This window comes from Rhinopithecus roxellana, chromosome 4 (assembly GCF_007565055.1).
Source record: "Rhinopithecus roxellana isolate Shanxi Qingling chromosome 4, ASM756505v1, whole genome shotgun sequence".
In the NCBI taxonomy this organism is placed as follows: domain Eukaryota; kingdom Metazoa; phylum Chordata; class Mammalia; order Primates; family Cercopithecidae; genus Rhinopithecus; species Rhinopithecus roxellana.
Window position 1 is genome coordinate 48,798,823 of NC_044552.1, and position 24,412 is coordinate 48,823,234.

At 33.9% G+C, this 24,412-nt stretch overlaps 1 protein-coding gene across 1 annotated transcript in view; it reads right to left on the reverse strand.

Moving 5' to 3' along the window:
* Positions 1-24,412, reverse strand: part of GFRAL (GDNF family receptor alpha like) — an 84,562-nt gene that overhangs the window by 55,530 nt on the left and 4,620 nt on the right. The window contains exons 3-6 of the mRNA XM_010375134.2: positions 13,162-13,213; positions 11,987-12,032; positions 7,792-7,926; positions 5,815-5,973 (exon numbers count right to left, since the gene is read on the reverse strand). Of these exons, the coding sequence (XP_010373436.1) occupies positions 5,815-5,973; positions 7,792-7,926; positions 11,987-12,008 (316 nt within the window). The 5' untranslated portion in view covers positions 12,009-12,032; positions 13,162-13,213. The remainder of the gene's footprint in view (positions 1-5,814; positions 5,974-7,791; positions 7,927-11,986; positions 12,033-13,161; positions 13,214-24,412) is intronic.

Genomic DNA, 24,412 nt, shown 5'->3' on the forward strand with positions numbered 1-24,412 from the left:
ATCCACCATGATCAAGTGGGCTTCATCCCTGGGATGCAAGGCTGGTTCAACATTCACAAATCAATAAACGTAATCCAGCATATAAACAGAACCAAAGACAAGAACCACATGATTGTCTCAATAGATGCAGAAAAGGCTTTTGACAAAATTCAACAGCCCTTCATGCTAAAAACGCTCAATAAATTCGGTATTGATGGAACGTACCTCAAAATAATAAGAGCTATTTATGACAAACCCACAGCTAATATCATACTGAATGGGCAAAAACTGGAAAAATTCCCTTTGAAAACTGGCACAAGACAGGGATGCCCTCTCTCACCACTCCTATTCAACATAGTGTTGGAAGTTCTGGCTAGGGCAATCAGGCAAGAGAAAGAAATCAAGGGTATCCAGTTAGGAAAAGAAGAAGTCAAGTTGTCCCTGTTTGCAGATGACATGATTGTATATTTAGAAAACCCCATCGTCTCAGCCCAAAATCTCCTTAAGCTGATAAGCAACTTCAGCAAAGTCTCAGGATACAAAATTAATGTGCAAAAATCACAAGCATTCTTATACACCAGCAACAGACAAGCAGAGAGCCAAATCAGGAATGAACTTCCATTCACAATTGCTTCAAAGAGAATAAAATACCTAGGAATCCAGCTTACAAGGGATGTAAAGGACCTCTTCAAGGAGAACTACAAACCACTGCTCAGTGAAATCAAAGAGGACACAAACAAATGGAAGAACATACCATGCTCATGGATAGGAAGAATCAATATCGTGAAAATGGCCATACTCCCCAAGGTTATTTATAGATTCAATGCCATCCCCATCAAGCTACCAATGACTTTCTTCACAGAATTGGAAAAAACTGCTTTAAAGTTCATATGGAACCAAAAAAGAGCCCGCATTGCCAAGACAATCCTAAGTCAAAAGGACGCTGGAGGCGTCACGCTACCTGACTTCAAACTATACTACAAGGCTACAGTAACCAAAACAGCATGGTACTGGTACCAAAACAGAGATATAGACCAATGGAACAGAACAGAGTCCTCAGAAATAATACCGCACATCTACAGCCATCTGATCTTTGACAAACCTGAGAGAAACAAGAAATGGGGAAAGGATTCCCTATTTAATAAATGGTGCTGGGAAAATTGGCTAGCCATAAGTAGAAAGCTGAAACTGGATCCTTTCCTTACCCCTTATACGAAGATTAATTCAAGATGGATTAGAGACTTAAATGTTAGACCTAATACCATAAAAACCCTAGAAGAAAATCTAGGTAGTACCATTCAGGACATAGGCATGGGCAAGGACTTCATGTCTAAAACACCAAAAGCAACGGCAGCAAAAGCCATAATTGACAAATGGGATCTAATTAAACTAAAGAGCTTTTGCACAGCAAAAGAAACTACCATCAGAGTGAACAGGCAACCTACAGAATGGGAGAAAATTTTTGCAACCTACTCATCTGACAAAGGGCTAATATCCAGAATCTACAAAGAACTCAAACAAATATACGAGAAAAAAACAAACAACCCCATCAAAAAGTGGGGAAAGGATATGAACAGACATTTCTCAAAAGAAGATATTCATACAGCCAACAGACACATGAAAAAATGCTCATCATCACTGGCCATCAGAGAAATGCAAATCAAAACCACAATGAGATACCATCTCACACCAGTTAGAATGGCAATCATTAAGAAGTCAGGAAACAACAGGTGTTGGAGAGGATGTGGAGAAATAGGAACACTTTTACACTGTTGGTGGGATTGTAAACTAGTTCAACCATTATGGAAAACAGTATGGCAATTCCTCAAGGATCTAGAACTAGATGTACCATATGACCCAGCCATCCCACTACTGGGTATATACCCAAAGGATTATAAATTAGTCTACTACAAAGACACATGTACACGTATGTTTATTGCGGCACTATTCACAATAGCAAAGACTTGGAATCAACCCAAATGTCCATCTGTGACAGACTGGATTAAGAAAATGTGGCACATATACACCATGGAATACTATGCAGCCATAAAAAAGGATGAGTTTGCGTCCTTTGTAGGGACATGGATGCAGCTGGAAACCATCATTCTTAGCAAACTATCACAAGAAGAGAAAACCAAACACCGCATGTTCTCACTCATAGGTGGGAACTGAACAATGAGACCACTTGGACTCGGGAAGGGGAACATCACACACTGGGGTCTATCATGGGGAGGGGGGAGGAGGGAGGAGGGAGGGATTGCATTGGGGAGTTATACATGATATAAATGATGAATTGATGGGTGCTGACGAGTTGATGGGTGCAGCACACCAACATGGCATAAGTATACATATGTAACAAACCTGCACGTTATGCACATGTACCCTAGAACTTAAAGTATAATAAAAAAAAAAAAAAAAAAAAAAGAAAACAAATCAACAGGCCAATATACTTTATGAACATAGTTTTTTTAAACAAAATGTTAGCAGTTGAATCCAGAAATACAAAAATAATAACATACCATGATTGAATAGAATTTAGCCTTGAAATGAAGGGCTGGAACAACAGTAAAAAATCAAACAATGAATTTTGCCATATAAAAAACTAAAGGAAAAAAATGTGATCAGGCTTGGCAGGACATGGGGGAGGAGAAATGGAGAGAAGTTGGTTAATGGGTACAAATATACATTAACATAGAAGGAATAAGTTCTAGTACTTGATAGTACAGTAGGGAGACTACAGTTAACACTACTATATATTTTAAAATAGCCAGAAAAATTGGAGTACTCCCAACAAAAAGAAAAGATAAATGTTTGAAGTAATTAATAGTAATAGAGGCAAAAAAAATTTGCAGAATTCAGCATTCATTTATGTATTTATGATTTTAAAAATGAAGAAAACCAGAAATATAAAGGAATTTCCTCCACTTGATAAAGAGAACCTGCAACGAACACACACACAAACACACTCTTCATGGTAAAAACTGAAAGACTTTCTTGTAAGACAGGTGAAAAGGCAAGATGTCCACTTTCAACAATTCTATTGACTATTATATTGAAAGCTCTAGTTAGGGTAATAAAGCAGGGAAAATAAATGAAAGACTACAGATTGGAAAGGGGAAGATTAAACTCTTATTATAGATGACAAGACTACTTATGTAGAATTTCCTGCAGATTCTACAAAAAAAGATAGAATAATTGCATTTAACAAGTCATAGGCTATATTTTCCATACAGAAAAATCAATTGTATTTCTATATAATCACTATAATCAATAGAAAGTTAAGATATAAAATAAACTACCATTTACAACAGCACCAAAAGCTGAAGTGTGTTTGTAGAAGCCTAAGAAGTTGTGCAAGAACTATATACTGAAAATCATCAAATATTGATGACCTAAATCAATGAACTTATAAATAAATGAAGAAATATATCGTGTTAATAAACCTGAACACTCAACATAGTAAATTGGTTTATAATTTCAAGGTAAGTCCAGTCAAAATGTCAGCAGGATTCTTCGCAGACATTGACAAGCTGATTCTAAAATATTTATGGGAAGACAAAGAAGTGGTCCAGCCCGGTGGCTCACACCTGTAATTCCAACACTTTTGGAAGCTGAGGCAGGCAGATCAATTGAGCCCAGAAGTTGGGAGACCACCCTGGCCAACATGGTGAAAACCCGTTTCTACTAAAAATACAAAAATTAGCTGGTGTGGTGGCATATGACTGTAATCCCAACTACTGGGGAAGCTTTGGCATGAGAATCGCTTGAACCCAGGAGGTAGAGGCTGCACTGAGTCAAGATTGGGTCACTGTGCTCCAGTCTGGGTAGCAGAACAAGACGCTGTTTCAAAAACAACAACTACAGCAACAACTAAAATTAAATTAAATTAAATTAAATTAAAGACAGAGATCAAATAGCCAAAATTATTTTTAAAATAACAGTTAAAGGAATCATACTACTTGATTTCAAGACTTTCTCTGAGGCTATAGTAAGACTGTAGAATATTTGCAAAAGTAAAGAATTAACTCAATGAAACAGAATAGAAAGTCTAGAAATAGAGCCACCAATATATGGCCAAATGACTTTTGAGGAAAGTAAAACTGACATTATTTTCCACATATGTGGGTGCAACAACTAGATACTTGCATGGAAGAAAATCTGACTTATATCTTGTACTGTATACAAAAATTAACTCGTAATATAACATAGGCCTAAACACAAAACCTAAAACTACATCATTTCTAGATCATACGAGAAAATCTTTGTTAATGTGAATTAAATATCTATTAGATGAAACATCAAAAGTATGATCTATGAAAGAAAAGATGATAAACTGAATTTCACCAAAATTTTTTAAATTCTGTTTTTTTAAGACACTCTTAAATGACACAGACTAAAAAAATACAAAACATATTCTGATAAAAAAAAATCTATTCAACATACAGAAACAGCTCTCAAAACTCAATAACCAAACACCAATTTAAAAATGGGCAAAAGTTTGAAGAAATACTTTACCAAATAAGATAGATAGATGGCACACAGCACATAAAAACATGCTCAACATTATAATTAAGTGCAAATTAAAACCACAATGTGGTACCACTAAATATATATTAGAATGGCAAAAAAAAATATGTGCTGCTGGAAATATGAAGCAGCTGGAACTTTTATACATTGATGGTTACACTAAATCTGAATTACAGTTTAGAAGCTTTTTGTAACGTTAAGCATGTACTTATCATATGACCCCACAATTTCATAAGTGAAATAAAACTTATGTTTGTCTGAATCTTGTATGTGAATATTTATAGCAGCCTTATTTTTAATCCCTGAAAACCTGGAAATAATGCAATTTACTTTCAATAATGAATGGATAACCAATCTATTATATACTCATACAATGAAATACTACTCATCAAGAAAAATAAACTTGCACATGATAAAAATTAACTAAACTCTAATGTATTATGTTAAATAAAATAAACTGAATTAAAATGGCTACGTTACATAACTTCATTTGTTGATATTCTGGAAAACGCAAAATCAAGGAACAGAAATTTGCTCAATGCGCCCACCGTGGATGACTGAATGGGTTGGACGATGAGACCATTCCGTGTAGATGAGAGGTAAATCTACCTCTTATAAAGTGAGAGAAGGTTGATTGTGAAAGAATTGAGGACTCTGTGATAACAGGTGCATTCCTCTGTTGATTACTTTTTGGAGTATATAGGGACATTAAAGACTGGAAACTGTTCACTTTAGAACTCTTGATCTTGCACATCTCTTGGAATGTCTTTGTTGTACCCTTAAAGGTACATGCAGGCTAGCTGATCACCACTACTCCAGTGTATTAGCCTGATTAAATGTCCCTATGCAAAGGCAAGTATAACTCTAGCAATTAGTTAAGTTTTATTTCTCCCAGGAGACTTGGAGTTCCTTAACAACAAAGATAATATCTTATTTGTCTTCTATCATCTAGGTGTTGTGCAAGGCCACAATAAACTTCACAAATATATGAATTGAGTGAGTGAATCTATAATTCTAATGACTCGAATGAAGCTTAGAATTTTGGTTAGCAATGAAAGAAATATGTCATGCACTTGCTGAGGTCTATGGTTCACGGAACCCCAAGGTACATCAAGAACTATATCCAAACACCTCATGTACCCTTCAAATATATACACCTACTATGTACCAACAAAATTTTAAAAATAATAAAGCTCTGAAAATAATTAATCAAATTACAAAAAAAATTAATCAGATTACACAGATGTGGTTAATTTTGAAATTGTTGCTTTTTCATGACTATAAACATTTCTTGTAACAAAATATTACCTGATTTATTGACACATTTTTTTCCAAGCAGTCTGTTCACAGTACAATAGAAGTCATCAGTGCAAAGACACTCTTTAAATTGGAAATTGCTTTCCACTAAGTACTGGATACTCAGGTTACAGTATGATGAATTCTTCGTCTTGCAGGGGTCACCTGGATCTCACAAACACATAACAACATAGATACTAATCTTGTTATAATTTTGGACTCTTCCTCCCCAAAGTGCTTTTAACATATTAACCTGAATAATTAATTAATATGGTAAGATTATCTGGGGTTGCTGCAGGATGTCCATATAAGTGACTTTTTAAGAAAAACATGTATTTTCATTGAATATTTTCCATAATGTACTTTCTATATTAAAACTTTCTGCATTTCAAAATAGTTTTTTCCTACTTAGAACATCATTTGTTGCTTTTCAGTAAAAATAAGGCTACTCTTACACGAGGTGACCAGAATGCTCTCTTAGTGTTTTATCAGCTTATCTATTTTATTAGCTATTTTGTCATAATCTTATCTTTTATTTTCATGTCATTGTAAGACTATAGTAAGAGGAGTGCAGGTGGCTTTAAATTTATCATTAAAAATTATGTGGTCCTGGCACATAGCACTCAATAAATATTATTGAATAAGTCTTTCATAATTACCAATATTTCTTTTTCTGCATTAATTGAAAAATATATATATTCCTCTACCTGAACATTTTCTTTTAATTATTCTGAATAAAAATACTTGAGTTTATTTCATTTGTACATTTGAGAATATGTATATTTCAGCTTCATACATAAAATAATTATGCAAATATTATAGCAATTTACTGCAAACGACTTGCTATTTGTATACTGAAATTAATAAATAAGGTACAATTTGTGACGCCTAAATATAATATTTTGACAGCATATTTTAAATTGCCTTATAAAATGCAGCAAGAAGTTTAATCATCAAAATAAATAGATTATACAATGTTCTACTGTATAAATTGACTATGTTCTACTATAGAGTTTATTCTATTTACTTTTAGTGAAAGCAGTGTTACTATAATGCTCTAATTCAATGCTTATTTAGCTACCTGAATATTCAAAACATATATATTTTTTCTTTTTACGGAAATACAGGCCAGGCACAGTGGCGCACACCTGTAATCCCAGCACTCTGGGAGGCCAAGGCGGGCAGATCACGAGGCCAAGAAATTGAGACCATCCTGGCCAAGATGGTGAAACCCCATCTCTACTAAAAATACAAAAATTAGCTGGGCGTGGTGGCACTTGCCTATAGTCCCAGCTACTCTGGAGGCTGAGGCAGGAAAAAGAATTGTTTGAACCTGACAGGCGGAGGTTGCAATGAGCCAAGCTCTAGCCTGGCAACGGAGCTATACTCTGTCTGAAAAAAAAAAAAAAGAAAGAAAAACAAAAGAAAATACCAGTCACTCTCCAATCTTCACATTCTCAACTCTTGAACCTCCTCACAAATGTTTGGAAGGTAGCACAAGCTAAAAACAAAACTGTAGCTTTACTTGTTCTTGACATAGAATTGAAAATACTGTATATATGTTTCAAGAATATAAAATGTACATTATACATGGACAAATACACAATTATTATAACAAATCTCATTTTTTCTATTTTATCATTGACATATATAATCAAAATAACCTTTTATTTGAAAAAAAATACTGCCATGGTTCTGAGAAGAATGCGTAAAATGTAGCATTATACATGGCAAGAGAGGTAAAAAAATAATCTGAAAACTTGAATAATGCTGCCCTCAGCATCAGTAATTAAAGCCCTTTAGTAATTAAGAAAATCCTTTTATAATTAAATTTGCTAATACATGATTAAAAGTGAATCAACTGGGGGTCAAGACTGAGTAAGATACTTAGAGAAAAACTTAATTCTTAGGATAATGACAAAATATCAAATCTTATTTTTATCTTAGTAAAAATAAATCATTTGAGTGTATTCTTAGCAACTTGTTTACCTGAATCATTGCAGGCATCTTCCATTATTCTCCAAGCATGTTTACATCCATTTGCATCATGTAGGCATTGCTCTCTTAAATATGTGCAATTATTGGTTTGGGAAGTGTATTCATTTTCCAAGCTTAGCCCCAAAGCTTGAATAACAACAACAACAAAAACAAGTTTGTAATATAAGTTTGGCATCCATTTTCTTCAAATATAAGTTATTCATGATAAGCAGCAGAATTATGGAAAACAACATGTAGTGAAATTATTGATGGTGGGAATAACCTTAACCTCCTCTCTAGCTGTAGATCTATACTTCTTTTTATAGATTCTTAAATGAATTACTTTAAATTTGCTCATTTTGACTTCTCATCATCTATTCTTCAATTTATAATTTATTTTTATTACTATTGTTCCATTAAAACTGCTCTTAAAAATGTCTCTAATTACCCCTTTAAAGTCTAACTTAATGGTTTTAAACTTTATCTCGCCATTGAGCATTCTGTTCACTTTTTGTTTTTGAAACTTTTCCTTTGCCAGTCCTCCCTTCTTGTTCTCTTGATATTTATCCACTTTGTATTTTCTGACCATAGCTAAAATTCTTCCCAGGATCACTTTACTTTTCTAGTAAAGTATAATTTTAGCTTAGGTTCTCTTCTCCGACCTTTTCTATTTTCATTTTGTCCATTCTCTGCAGAAAATTCCATGAACTCTTATGGTTTGAACTAAAGTCTGATGATTCTCAAATGTATAATTCAATCTCAGTATTTCCAGTGTTCCAGTCATAGATAAATAATTGTTGTCTCTACCTGAATGTTTCAGAAACACTTTCACAGGGTCTTCATCATCATTGTTCCACTGTGGTCCACTCTACTTCATCCACAATACCACAATTAACATAAGCACCAAAACTAGAAATCTTGGTCTTAGACTATTTTCCATCCTCAACTTCACTCTCCCACATTCATTCTTGCTAAATTTGTTGACTTTCACTTCGAGCATTTGTTTAACTTATTAGTCAGTCTACCTCCAGTTTGAATCTTATTCAGAACCTTATTCAGATAGGCTCTTTATAACCCCTAATCTACTTAATGCACTATTCTAGTCTTGCCATTTTTGTTTATATCCTTTAAATGATTTCTCATATCAGGGCTCTCATATTCCTCACCATGTGCAATCTGGAAGACCTCAAGCATTTATCGTTTCCCAAATGATCCATGTTGTCTTACACCTCTGCATACATACTATCTAGTTCCTGATGAATATCTTCTTCTTTTTCTTCTGGAATAACCCTTTTTGTTGTTTAAAACTGAAAACAATTATTAGCTATTTTATGGAAACTTTACTTGAATTCTATACTCCCCTTTTTCCACACTCAAAATGAATTTGACATCTTTCATCCACTTACTAGAACTGTGGGGATCCCCCAATTACAGAATTTACTGTTCCTTCGTGTATATATTCATGTGCTTGTTTCCACCACTGGATTGTACAGCTTCACCCACAGACATTAAGGATAATTTATAACTGTATTTTTGTCATCAAACACAATTATGCAGTATATGTATTCAATAAATGAATATTGACTTATACCCAACTTATTAGTTGTTTATATATAAGATATATATAAATAACTCATAACATCTAAAAAAATAATACCTTCCAGATATTTACAAGTTACTTTTGCTAGAGGAGAAATCCAGCAAATTTTCCAAAAACAATCAAGAAAACAGCAATGCTAATGTGTTACACAAATTAGTCAAATTGATTCTGCAAACATATGAACTGACACTAGCCAAATCAATTAATAGAAAAAACTATGGGGATCGCAGTTGTGTTACAGAGACAGTTACAGTAACTGTCATCAAGAGAGTCAAGCTATAACTAAATAAGAGCCAAATTATTTGAATTTTTAAATGCTGTTGTTAATCATGAATCACCGGTGACAATGCAGAATGATCGGCTTCAAGTAAGGCCTTGAAATCTTTTTTTTTTTTTAAATCTTACCTCTTTCCAAATCTCATCTTATAAGAAGAATCCAAGACAACTGATTGGACCATATGTACTACTTGCTGGGTCACTGCACTTGGAGATTAGGCCCATAGGTGTAGCTTGGTAACATTTTTCTTGCTGAGGGCTGGAGTGGAAATGGACATATCAGCTTTCTGTTTTCTCATGTGTTCATGGACAACCACATCTAGCCAAGCCCTTGTACTCTTTAGTTGGCAAGCCCAGAGAAAGAAAAAGACGACCCTTTTGATCCTAGCCCAAAGTTACTTGGTCAAATCCAGTTTTCCAAAGACCCAGAAATAGGAATTTGAAGTCATAAACTCAACTTATAAGAAAATGGTTATTAATGCCATTAATCATTATATCTTGTGAAAAGCCCCCTCAAGAATCTTATAAGTGATAATTTCCTGGATAAATCAAAATTTCATCAGCACTTCAGAGTAATAATCACTTGGAAATACTACATGTTATCTTCCCCAATTATGTTTTACTTCCTTACACATTTTCAGTTTTTGGTTGAACAAGCTACTTAATAGATTATTTTATAGGATTTTCCACACCTTCTACTCAGACAAAATATTGACTCAGCTAAGAAAACCACCTCAATGATTTGGTCCACAAGAATCAGAAATATAACTTAACTTTTCCAAAATCTGCCTTATTCATTCCTGACTATGATTTGTGGTTTTATATTTAACCTAGGATTTTTAAAAAATTTTCTTGTAATGCTTAATGAAAAATAACTTCTTTTTTGATAATGCTGCAAATTATATCACTACTTTAAAGATGTATAGGACTCATTATCCTATTAAATGTTCTGAGTTTTTAAAATTCATTGTTTTCCACATTTCTTTGCCAACAGACATTTTCCTCATTATAAGACCTATTTAACGTCAAACAAGCATTCTAAAAAACATAATATGGGAAATGTTGGTACAACCTATCAAATAGTATAATTTTAGTTCTAACAATGTTAAGAAATTATTTCCCTCCTTCATGCAACCTGGCATCAAGTTAATTTAGAAGTAAAAGATGAAAATAAGAGGCCATTGCCTTTTCAACTGAGGTCATAATGAGTCTGTAATGTATTTTGTGAGCTTCATTATGTTGTTGCCTGATCTATAAAAATTATAGTTTCCTATATTTCTCTTTACAACAAAAAAAGAACTTTAGAAATATTAACAATCTTTATAAAAATAAGAAAATATTTTAGAAATAATTACAAAAAGCAAAATTCTGGAACAATGGAAGACTATTACTTAAACCAAAGAAAAACTGAAAAAATATAAGGGATTTCTCTCCTTCTTAATTTGTTTTCTTGACTTGATATGACTCTCCTTTTATGTTCAATACAATTTAAAGTAAACTTTGCTTTCTTGCCCACAAGTATGCCTTTATTCATCAAGGGTATATTAGTTTAAAGGTAAAATGTCATATTTTTAAAATTACTATCTAGCTACAATTACAATTATTCCTTTTCTGAATTCAGTTTATAGATTCTACCAAATGCTAAAGAAGCTATAAAATATTATCCAGTCACACATCTAGCAAATACATTTCCATGGGTTCTGCATTAAATAAAAATAAATTATTTTTCATCAACATCTTATAATACATTCATCGGATCTAATACACAAGTAAGTACACACTTGAGTTCTAGGTCATAAAAATTAATCAAAATATGAAGCATTTTGATATGGTGTTAATTTGCTTTATTTCACTAAATTACTTCTAGTTAGCAAATATTAACACTGTAGGTAAATTGAATGGTTTAAATTAATCTTATTTTTATTAATTTCAAAGCAAAATAAAATAGATAATAGTTTGAAATTTTTCATCTTATAACTTGTAAAAAGATACTGGAAGGTTTTATTTCTAAAAGGTTCTAACACATGTGTGAATTCCATTAATCCTAATAAATAACTCAAAGTCATTGGGTTACTTTATATAATAAGACAGAAACAAGCTGAGAGATCAATGCAATTATCATATTCTGCATTATCCATAGAGTTAGAAATAAATGAGTAAAAGTGAGCGTACATTTTTGCAAGAGGAATAAACCATGGTAAAGCATAAATTTGTAATTTACTTGGTACTTCATATTATAAACTCCTGTTAAGCTTAAGTGTGATAGTGTTCAGTTTATAAAGAATTAGTACTATGAATAATTCAGATAAACCAGAAGCACCATTCACTTACCCAAGAAAATAAGCACTATCATGCTGGACAACTCACGGCTGTTCACCTGGAAAAAAAGGCAGATGTGTTTCTTCTGACAACTTTCTTAACAGTAACTGTACAGAATAAGGCTTCAGCCTCTGTGTTTGCTTCCTAAAGGCATTACCAGTTCAAGTCAGCTTCCTGGGTCATCATTTCCTCCCTAGTGTTTCCTAAGCTGTGAACTGTTCTAATTATATTCAAATTCAATTATTCTCCTGAGGGTGCTGGTCTTGAATAGTAGGATATTATGCCTCGAAGAAAGCCCATGAGCCAAATACTAAGAGAAATGATACATAATCTGCACATTCATGAAAAAGGTTTACTTTCCTTAACTAAAGTACTACACTACTTAAAAGCCTCCCAAATATGACCCCAAATTTTCACAGACACTTGGGCATACTCAGTTTCCACTTTTTAAATTAGCCTCATTAAGGCAATTTCATGTCATTTGAGGAAACAGAAAAGCAGAAAAGGCATAATAGCCCTGGAAAATGTATGCGAAATCCAAGTTATACTAGAATTAGCCTGATATACCTCATACATACTGGGAAGCTGCTTCCCAAACTATGTTGTATTACATGTGTCACAAACCCCAGTATGCTTAAACATTATGCCACTTCAGCTACAGTATCTAATACCCTCCAAATACAGCTACAGTGTAAAAAAAAAAAAAAAAAAACTCTTCCCAGTGATGCAGAAATTCTATGTTCCATTGGAAAGATAATCATCTACATTTGTGTTCATCCCTTGACAACTATTTTTTTTCCTAGTTTCAATGAAGGGACTTATTTATCTTATGTCTTAGCTTGGCTATGACCTTCTTCATGTAAACCTACAGCATATCGTCTTTCTTGGGGTGCCATGAGACTTCTATTTTTAAATCACCTGGAAGCCTTTCTGTAATGAATGCTCAAAAAAAATATAAAATGCTGCTTCGGCAAGAAATTAAGAAGAGAGAGGGATGGGAGAGAAGTATTTGTGCAGTTACACAACTGAGTTTTTGATTGCATATTGTTCATGTTTATTTTATACTAGTAGAGAAGTTATACTATATTTCGTTTTCCGCAGGCATAATGAAAAAACACAGACTCTAGAGTCCAACAAACAAAAATTATAACACTGCTTTTCTCTGTAGATCTAGATGAGGGACTTACCTTTGGAAGTTATTCACTCCTCCGTAAAATGTGTTTATTGTGTTAATGCTTGCTGTAATATAAAGTATGTATATGAGGGGCTTACATCACACAAAAAATTTATTATATTACATTCACTGACTTATTACATAACAGAATTGTTTTCCACATTTCTATTTAATATCATAAAATTAATCAATCTTTTCTTCATTTCAAGGGATTGAGTCATTAAACTTTCCTAATGATTTCTACCAAGATAACTGTTCTTTTTGATATAAGCCAACTTAAAAGGACTTAAGTTAGGACAGACTTGGTTACTACCATAGTTGAAGAGTCCAGGGGAAGAATTAAATTCAGGCATGTTTTAAACTGATTTTTTCTGGGTCTAAGTTGTTTGTTTCCTCCTGTCTCTTAGCTGCATTCTTCTCTACCAGTTCTATTCCCAGAAAGGCTATTTCCTTCTGGTGGGAAGATGGCTGTGAAGTCCTTGGCAAACATCCTTCTCTCTTAGAAAGCAGAGTAGAAAGTGTGATTCTTTTCCTATTAAAGTTGCAGAATTAAGTTACATCAATTCTAGACGTGTCAAGTGCCAATCAGTTTTACAAAAGGAACTTACCCCATGTCCAGTATCATAGATATAGGTTGTCAGTGGAGTTGGCCCTATTCAAAGCACAGAATCTGATGGTGCAGAACGGGTGCATCATGAAGGAAAATTATGGTATTAGAAGAAGCAGCTGAAGGGATCTTGGGGCAGCAAAAACCACATACTTAGTAAAGCATCAAAGTAGTGAGTTTAAGAAGAACACAAGGAAAATAAACTTACAAAACAAAGGAAGAGAGTAACATAACTTTCTGTTCAAGGAAGGTGATATAATTATGATTTTCTAGAGTGCAGTGATACACAGATCCTGAATGTAAGACTCAGTGACTAGTGCTAATCTTTGCCAAACAAGTACAGCTGCTGAGGTCCATAACTTATAGGTATAGAAACCACCTGTGGTCATATCGCTGCTTATCCAAAACAAAATAATATCGGCTGTATTACCATTGAATGCCTGTTCATTGAGCCATCAGTCCTCTTTGTGTACAGACTCCTTCTCAGAATAATATTTTAAGGGCAAAACATTTTTAAAAGAATATAAAGAAATTAAGTATGTTAAAACATACTTGTCAAAATATGTTTTAAATTTGTGATAAAGTAATATATATGCTTTATCATTGCAGAAGTAAATATCAAGATCCAAGTGAGTCTAAAAATACTGTCATTTCAGTGTAGTGATTATCATAGACCCTAATTTGAGAGAACTTCCACATATAAAATGTTATATAACAATATCTGTAATTTCTGTTAGTGACAAAGATAGCACAGGAAGTACTAAATTTCAATGAGTTGAGTAAAAAGATAACACAATTTTACCCCAAGCAAATTATAGACACCTGAAATTAATAAAGCCCAATTTAATGTCAATGAAAATAATACTTTCATTTAAATGAAAGCTGCTATTGAATCAGAACATTTTAGAGACAGAATTATCAATTTTGGTAGTTTCTAATTATAATGTGTGCCTGATTTTAAAATGTATTCTACATTTCAAGTAAAATGTTGTAATATATAAATGAAAGAGAAGAAAGTACAGCTGCTCTGGTGGGAATTTTCATAAGTAGTCCTAAGCTCTACTTATTGGGCTTTGCCAGCATATCCACAGCTGCTACTGAGGCATCCAAAGGCTCTGAAATTCCCATTCAAAATTCCCTAAATTGATGTATTTGCTTTTGATAAACTTTGTTTTAGCTAACGTATCATTCTCATGACAGTTAAATGCACTAGACCTCACACCTTGGCAAAAGACATGTAATATTTACTAAAAGACTTTTGTGTCAAAGACTCTACAAAAACAAAAATGAGGAAGACACTAGTTGTATGAATTGGATAAACTAGAACACAAATTAAGCTACATAAAAAAGAGAAAAAAAGAAAAATTATTAAATAAAACTGATAAATCAGTAAAAAAAAACTTCATATTAAAGGGCATTTCTTTTTGGAACATAAAGTTGTTTAAATCTTTTGTTCAATGACATTCGACTTCCTCCAATCACCTTTGCATTACCACTATATTTGTCTACTTAAAACTTTTGTAGCATGCTACTGTCTGGAGGAGTCTGTTCAGATCTAGCCAACCTAAAATTGACATTTCTGAAAAGAATACATACATATGGTCATGAGTTTCTTGGCTAAAAGATCAGTAAACAGAGTTCTCAAACACCAAGTAATAAAAACAGACATGATGCAGTACTTTTTGGAGAAATTTTAAAAAACTCTTGCAGTTTTTTACTGGAGGACCTTACCAAAATAATAATAATAATAATAATTAGGTTTACTTGATCACCTCACCATAACTTGCCCATCAAACTCCTCACTAACAACCTAATGAGGTGTGGCCAGGAGTGGAGGGACAAGGCAGCCAAAATCGGGAGAAGCTGAGAAACCACAAGGAGGCAAGACTCTGAGGTTTGTTCTGCGGACTTCAGATGGACTAACATTACTGAGACTCAGTGGATGAAGAGGAAAATAAATTATGGGTGGCCTTTTATGCTTCACCAAGAAGACTAGAGTTTAATGGAAGAAAGAGAGGCTTTTGGTGAGCTCCAAAAGGGAGTAACCTGGTTGGGTTTTGAAAAATTGCTTAAGCAATGCTATGGAAGATGGTTTGCCTGTCACGAAGCTATGTCAGTAGTTCAGGGGAGAATGACAAGGGCTGAACTAAAAGTAGCAATGACGAAGAGAAAATGGTAGGTATAAGAAATGTCAGAATTTAAAATTTCCAGGATCTGGAGACCAGTTGAGATGACGGGCGGGTTGAGGAGGAAGAATGAATTCTTACTTTTGTTTTGTGTGACTTGATGTTGGTTGTCACCATTTATCAAGGCACAAGTTTCACAATCCAGTGCTCTATATGCAAAATCATTCAATCTACTGAATAAGTTAAAAATTACGATTAAACAGCCATTCCTTTGGCTCATGTCATCATTTGGGAAGACAGGCTGTCTGTCTTCAAGAGAACCAAAATAGCTCCAAAAAATAAGATTGCCTTAGAGGATTAGTATTAAGTTCTGGCCCTCAATCTAGCAGGAAATCAAGAATGGATTCATTTATTATTTATTTTTTAAACAATCATATTAATGGAAGTATTAATGATATCACCAATTTATTTACTTATATAAAAAAAAAGCTAAATGCTAGCCAGTATCTTAATGTAGGTATGCTAACATAAAAATGGCAGGTAAAAATATTTAAAGAGGATTAGTTCCATAATTCATTCTATATAGCCTGAATATTTAATGGTATCAGATTAGAATAAATCGCATGTATCCCTCTTCATGATAAGAAGGTATATGTCATATTCTTTCTTTTTTGGGTAAATTAATATACTCAATCATATCAATCCAATTTGGCTGAGACAGTGCTCTCCCCTTTCAGCTAAAATTGAGCAAGTCTCCGTGGTTGTGTTTTGTTGATGGTTCTGTTACTCTATTAGTTGGGTCTGATTTTCAGAAATTTGTTACATCTCTAAGACCATAATTAAAATGAACTATTAAAAAGCATTCTTAACTCCTTTAAATTCCTTATCTTAACTCGTTTGCTGCTCTCTGTTTCCCATTTTATGTTACTATTAGAGTCTGCTGCATATTCTAATTATCACCGTGAAAAGACGTTATGTACCTGCTGATCCAGCAAGGTTATTACTAAATGAAGGAAGATCAACATCTTACCAGATCACCTCAAAACATTATACATTTGTATTCACATTTAATGTTTTAGTCCTCTTTTTTATAGGAGGTAGTAACCTTTGAATTGTGGCCAGACACTGCCAACATTGTCTTTCAGAGAGATGACTTAACAGAGATAGTGTATAGTCCTGCTGAATTCCAGATTGGGCAATTTTGTAAGGCCAGTTCTCTCAATGATGCACTGGAAAGGGGCTCTGGACATTCCATGGGGGAGATGTCTAACAGTAACATAAAAGGATTGTTAGTAAGTTGCTAAGGCTACTGAAAACCAATCTATAACTGTTATAATGATCTTTTCCTTTTCAAAATAGTTTTTCAGTCGTAAAGTTTTGGTATATATATATATATATATATATATATATATATATATATAAGCATTTGAAAAATATAACAAATAAAAGTAGCCGGGTGCGGTGGCTTACGCCTGTAATCCTGGCACTTTGGGAAGCTGAGGCAAGTGGATCACCTGAGCTCAGGACTTCGAGATCAGCCTGGCCAACATGGTGAAACTCCGTCTCTACTAAAAGTACAAAAATTAGCTGGGCATGATGGCATATGCCTGTAAACCCAGTTTCTCGGGAGGCTGGGGCAGGAGAATCGCTTGAACCCGGGAGGCGGAGGTTTCAGTGAGCCAAGATAGTGCCATTACACTCCAGCCTGGGTGACAAGAGTGAAACTCAAAAAAAAAAAGAAAGCGAGAAAGAAAGAGAGAGAAACAGAGAGAGAGAGAGAGAGAGAGAGAGAGAGAAAATTTGTATTTAAGACACCCAGATGTATCTACTGTTACTCTGTGATGAACTTTCTTTATACTGTTTTCCTTAGACGGATGTCAGCAACATTGCAGAACAGGAAGCTCCTGGCACTCCCAATACTCACAAATGCACAGAATGAACATCTCAATTAATTCCCTCTGAGAGAAAGTCAGAAATAAGTTGAGAGACCCCTGCCTAGCAGGCAAGAAAGAAAACACGCATGGCTGCGCGAGGTAGCTCACACCTTTAATCCCAGCCCTTTGGGAGGCCGAGGCTGGTGGATTATTTGAGTCCAGGAGTTCTAGACCAGCCTGGATAACATAATGAAACCCCATCTCTACCAAAAATACAAAAATTAGCTGGGAATGGTGGTGCGCATCTGTAGTCACAGCTACTCAGGAGACTGAGGCAGGACAATCACATGAACCAGGGAGGTGGAGGCTGCAGTGAACCGAGATTGTGCCACTGCACTCTAGCCTGGGCAACAGAACGAGACTCTGTTTCAAAAAAAAAAAAAAAAAAAAAATCCAAATAAAACCCAAATATGCACTTCAAATGGGTAGACAAATCTGAGGCATACTTGAGCATGGACCCCCTTCCAGGTACTTCACTACATAACTGAAATCACTAACACTCAGATTCTCCCTGTGGAGAAGACTGGGACCTCACATATAGCACCCCAATTATAAGGTGCCCAACAGTTTGGCTCTTAATTCACCAACTCTGGGAGTTAGAGAGAATTAGGCTTACACAAATTTATTTAGACCACAGGAAAAAAGTGGCAGTTTTATATGTGTGTGCAAGCACTTTTTCAGAGGCTTTAATACTGTGAATTAGTACAGACACAGGACTCAAAAGTACCACTACCTGTTTCTCCCTGGAAGGTTTACAGCATACTCCCCTAGTGGCTACTTGACAGTCTGGTTTCTAACTAACGCCATCTGAGAGTTAAAGGGACAAGCAAAAAGTAGCTCTCTAACAGCCTGAGCAGCAGCTTAGCACTTCCTGAGACTCTTCCTCCAGTTCAACTCTGCAATAATCCTAGTTCTCCCAATTCTCTCTGGAAGGAGTGTGTTCACCCACAAAATGCTCTAACTTTTACAGCATTTACCAGAAATACTATATCCCAAAACTTCTGGCTCTAAGAGCAGAAGAGACTAGGCATCTACAAGTCTCCCTAGATCACAGAACAAAGAGGTGGTTTTAAATAGGCATGCAAACTCTTCCAGGAACGATATCTCTTGGGAGCAGTATAGAACAGGGGTAGAATGCACAGCTCCTTTTTTTTTTTTTTTTTTTTTTTTTTTTTTCTCTCTAGCAGCTTACTGCACACTCATCCAGTGACAACTAGACAGCTTAACCTCCAGCTTGCATCAGGGAGCTAACAATGCAGACTAATAGTAGCTCTCAGGTAGACTAAGCAGAAAGTTGGCATGTCCCCAGCCTATTTTTCCTAGAAGGAGTTTGTTCACATACCAAGTGTCACAACTTCTATAGCTCTATTTATTTCTTCTATTATTTTATAGTCCACCTATTCTTGAAAAGAGTTTGTTCACAAATTAAGTGTCACAACTTTTATAGCTCCCACCCAAAGGACTGAATTCTTAACAGGCTAAGCTTGGAAGTGGTGGGGCTTTGCATTTCTAACTTACTCTAGATCGCAGATAAGAAAGACATAGACAAACAATGGCTCCACTTCCAAAAGCTACCTTCCCAGAATCAAAAAGTGTGGCCTGAACACAAATACAGGCAGTTTCCATAGAACCTCTCCCTGGCTTCGTGCAGAGAGAGTGGAAAAATAACACCTGCACCCAACTTCAACATGAGGATAGAAGGAACTGGACCACACATCTAATACTTGCATTAGAAATTTCCGGCCACATTTTGAAAGTCTGGCCTCTATCTTACAGTTCACAGAGTATTGATAGGACATGGCATATCCCAATCTCCTGGGAGTCACCAGTAACAGAAACAGTGGCCTGAACAAACACAAAGCTTTGAGAGGCACGTTAAAATTTTTTGTCAAATAGACTAGTGATATTTTTCTTCTACGCAGGTCCTGTTTGATAAGACTGGGAAAGGCAGCTGTCTTATCTAACATGCAGAAAACAACACAGAGTCAAGGAAACTAAAGAAACAAGAAATATATATTTCAAATAAAGAGCAAAATAAATGTTCAGAAATTGACCCAAGTGAATGAAAGAGATGTAATTTACCTAACAGAGAATTTAAAACAATGATTATAAAGACTGTCACTAAGGTCCAGAGAGAAATGCAAAAACAAACTGAGAACTTTAACAAAGAGAAAGTATATAAAAGTATCAATCAAATGTTAGAGCTGAAGAATATTAAGCTAAACTGAAAAAATCAACAGAAAGGTTCACCCACAAATGAGATTAAGCAGAAGTAAAATATCAATGAACTCAAAGACAAGTCACTGGAAATCATCCAGTCCGAGTAGCAAAAAGGAAAAAGAATGAAAAAGAATGAAAAAGAATGAACACATCTTAAGAGACATACTGACACCCTCAATCAGAGCAACATACACATTATAGGTGTTTAGAAGGAGGAGAGAGACGACAAGCACAGAACATATTCAAAATATAATGGCAGAAAATTTCCCAGTACTGAGGAAGAAAATAGAAAGCCAGATACAGGAATCCCAAAGAATACAAAATAAAATGAATCCAGATAAATCCACACCAAGTACATATATATCATGAAATACTGTGAAGCCATAAAAAAGAACAAAATCATGTCTTTTTCAGGAACATGGATAGGCTACTGGAAGGTATTATCCTATGCAAATTAACACACAAACAGAAAAACAAATATTGCACGTTCTTTCACATAAGTAGGAGCTAAACATTAGGTACACACAGACATAAATATAGAAACAATTGACACTGTGTGCTCCAAAAAGGGAAAAGGAAGGGTCCAAGAGCTAAAAAAACACACTTCCTATTAGATACTATGTTCACTATCTGAGTGGTGGGATCAACAGAAGCACACCACCACACAATATGTCCCTGCAGCAAATCTGCACATGTACCCCCTGAATCTAAAATTTAAAAAAGGAAAAGAAACCCACACCAAGGCACATCATAACAAAACTGTCAAAACTTAAAGGTAGAGTATGGAAAGCAGTAAGGGAGAACCGAATTGTCACATTTAAGAGAACTCTGATAAAACTATCAGCAAAATTCTCAGCATTAACCTTGAAAGCTCAAGGGAGTAGGATAATATATTCAAAATTCTGAAAGAAAAAAACCTGCCAATCAAGAATAGTATACCTAGCAAACCTGTCTTTAAATAATGAGGGGTGTTAAAGACTTTCTCAGAGAAACAAAGGCTGAGTTTGTCACCATTATACCTGAGTTATAAGAAATACTAAAGGGAGTTCTTCAAGCTGAAGGAAAAGAATGCAAAATGCAAAATAGAAACATGAAAACATGTGAAGGTATAAAATGCACTGGTAAAATTAATGGCATTTTTCAAATCCAAAACATTCGAAAATTGTAATAATGGCAAACACATCAAGGATTTCTCTAGTATAAGAGTTAAAAGTCAAAATTCTTAAAAGCAACTACAGCTACAATAATTTGTTAAGTATATATATGATTGAAAGATGTAAAGAATTACACCATAAACAATAAATTTAGAAGGAGGAGAGTAAAAGTACAGACTTTATGTAAGTGATCAAACTTAAGTTACTATCAACTTGGCATAGCTTGTTATAGGTATAAGATGATTTATGTAATCACAAAGCATGATTCTATAATAGATACACAAAATATTTTGAAAAATTCAAAATATATCAGTACAAAAAGCAAACAAATCCCAAATAAAGAAAACAAGAGATAAGTAAAAAATGTAGGATCTAGAAAACAACTTGAAAACAATAAAATGGAAGTAGCAGGTTCTCATCTATGAATAATTACTTTAAAGGTTAATGGATTAAATTCTGTAGTCAAAAGGCATACAGTACCATGATACATACCAAACAAGATCCAAACAAGATCCAACTATATGGACCTACAGAAGACTCATCTTACCTTAAAGGACACTCACAGGTTGAAACTGAAGTGATGGAAAATGATATTCCAGGCAAATAAAAGAGAGCAGGGGTAGCTATATTTATTTCACACCAAATAAACTTTAGGTTAAAAAAAAAAACTATAAAAAGGGATAAAGAAGGTCAGTATATTATTAAAAAAAGATCAATGAATCAATATAACAATTGTAAATACATATGCACCCAACACTGAAGCACCTAAATATATAAACCAAAGATTAAGAGATCTGAAAAGAGACATAAATGCAGCACAATAATAGTAAGTAATTTTAATATCCCACTTCCAACAACAGAACTACTAATTAGACAGAAAATTAATAACAAAATATTAGACTTGAACTATACTTATACCAATGGAGTTAACAGACATATGCAGAACATTTCATCCAACAGCAACAATATATACATTTTTCTCAATTATACATGTAACATTCCCTAAGATAAATCGATAGACCACAAAACACATCTTAACAAATATCAGAAGATCAACATTATATCAAATATCTTTCTCAATCACAAAGGTATGAAGCTAGAAATCAATAACAGGAGAAACCAAGAAAAATTAGCAAATATATGCAAATTAAACAACATGCTCCTGAAAAAACTATTGATTCAAAGAGGAAATTTCAAAATTAATTTTAAAAATATTTAAAGAAAAATGAAAACACAACATACTAAAATTCATGGGATTCAGCAAAAGTGGTTCTAAGAGGAATGTTTGTAATACTAAATGCCTACATCAAAAGAGAGAATGAGAGGGAGAGATTTTAAATAAATAATTTAATGTTACCTCTCAAGGAATTAGTAAAAGAAGAACAATCTAAGCCTAAAGTTAGTGGAAGAAAAGAAACATTTCAGAGCAAAAATCAATGAAACAGAAATTAGAAAACCAATAACAAGAGATCAGTAAAGCTAAGGGTTGGTCTTCCAAAAAGACAAAATTGACAAACCTTAGCTAAATTAACTATGGCAGAATAGAGATGGTTCAAATGAACTAAATCAGAAATGAAAAAAGATATCACAATTGATAATACAAAAATACAAAGGATCTTATGAGACCACTATGAACAATAACATGCCAACAAATTGGACAATAGAGAGGAAATAGATAAATGCTTCGATACATAACCTTCCAAGATCAAATCATGAAATTAGGAATATAAACGGAACAGTAATGAGCAAGGAAATTAAATCAGTAATGAAAAGTCTGCCATCAAGGAACAGCTCAGGAAAAGATATTTTCATAAACATATTCTACCCACATTTAAAGAAGAACTAATAATAATTATTTTCATACTCTTCAAAAAATTGAAGAGAAGGAAATACTTCCACAATCATTTTGTAAGGTCAACATTAGCCTGAGACCAAAGTCAGACTAAGAAACTAACAGAAAAGAAAATTACAAGTCAGTATCACTGATGAATATGGATGCAAAAATCCTCAACAAAATACCAAAAACTATATTCAACAGTACATTAAAAGGATCATTCACCATGGTCAAATGAAATTTATTCCTGGGATGCAAGAATGGCTTACCATACGCAAATCAAGTGGGGATTGTTAATGGGTGCAAAAATACAGTTAGATAAAATGAGTAAGACCTAGTATTTAACAGCACAACAGGGTGACTACAGTCAATAATAATTCATTGTATATTTTAAAAAACTAAAAGAATGAAAGTGAAATTCTCTAACACAAAGAAATGATAAATGCTTGAGGTAATACTCCAAATACTCTGATGTGATTATTAAACATCATATGCCTGTATCAGAACATTGCATGTACTTCATGAAAATACATACGTATTGTGTACTCATAATAATTATAAATAATATTTTTTAGATTCACTCTGCTTCTAGGTCTACAGATGTGGTTTTCTACCTATCACAAAATAAATTTATGGAAGTAAAAAACAATTAAAAATGTGATTCACCATAGTAACAGAATGAAGAATAAAAACAATATAACCACCTCAACAGATGAAGAAAAATCATTTGAAATAATTAAACATCCTTTCATGATAAACTTTTGAAAATCAGTTATAGAAGGAATATTTCTCAACACAACAAAGACCATATATAACAAGCCTACAGTGAACATCATACTCAGTGGTGAAAAGTTAAAGTCTTTTGGATCAGGAGCAAGATAAGGATGTCTGCTTTCATCAATTATGTTCAACATAGTACTGGAGGTCCTAGTCAAAACAACTAGGTAAGAAAAAAAAGCATTCAAATAGGAAAAGAAGAAATGAAATTGTTTCCTGATGACATGATCTTATATATAGAAAACCCTGTAAGACTCCACCAAAAATAATTGTTAAATTAACAAATTTTGTGAATTTGCAGAATACAATATCAACTTACAAAATCAATATTATTTCCATACACTAACAATATACAACCTGAGAAGGAAATTTAAAAAAAATCCCATTTACAATAGTATCTTACACACACACACACACACACACACACTCATTTAGAAGTAATCAATGGAATATGACAGAAATAAACCCACATAACTATGGTTAGTTGATGCACACACACACGTAGGAGTAAATTTAACCAAGGAAGTTAAAGTTCCATATACTAAAAACTATAAAACACTGTTGAAAAAACCTGAAGATGACACAAATAAATGAAAAGCTGGTCCATGCTCA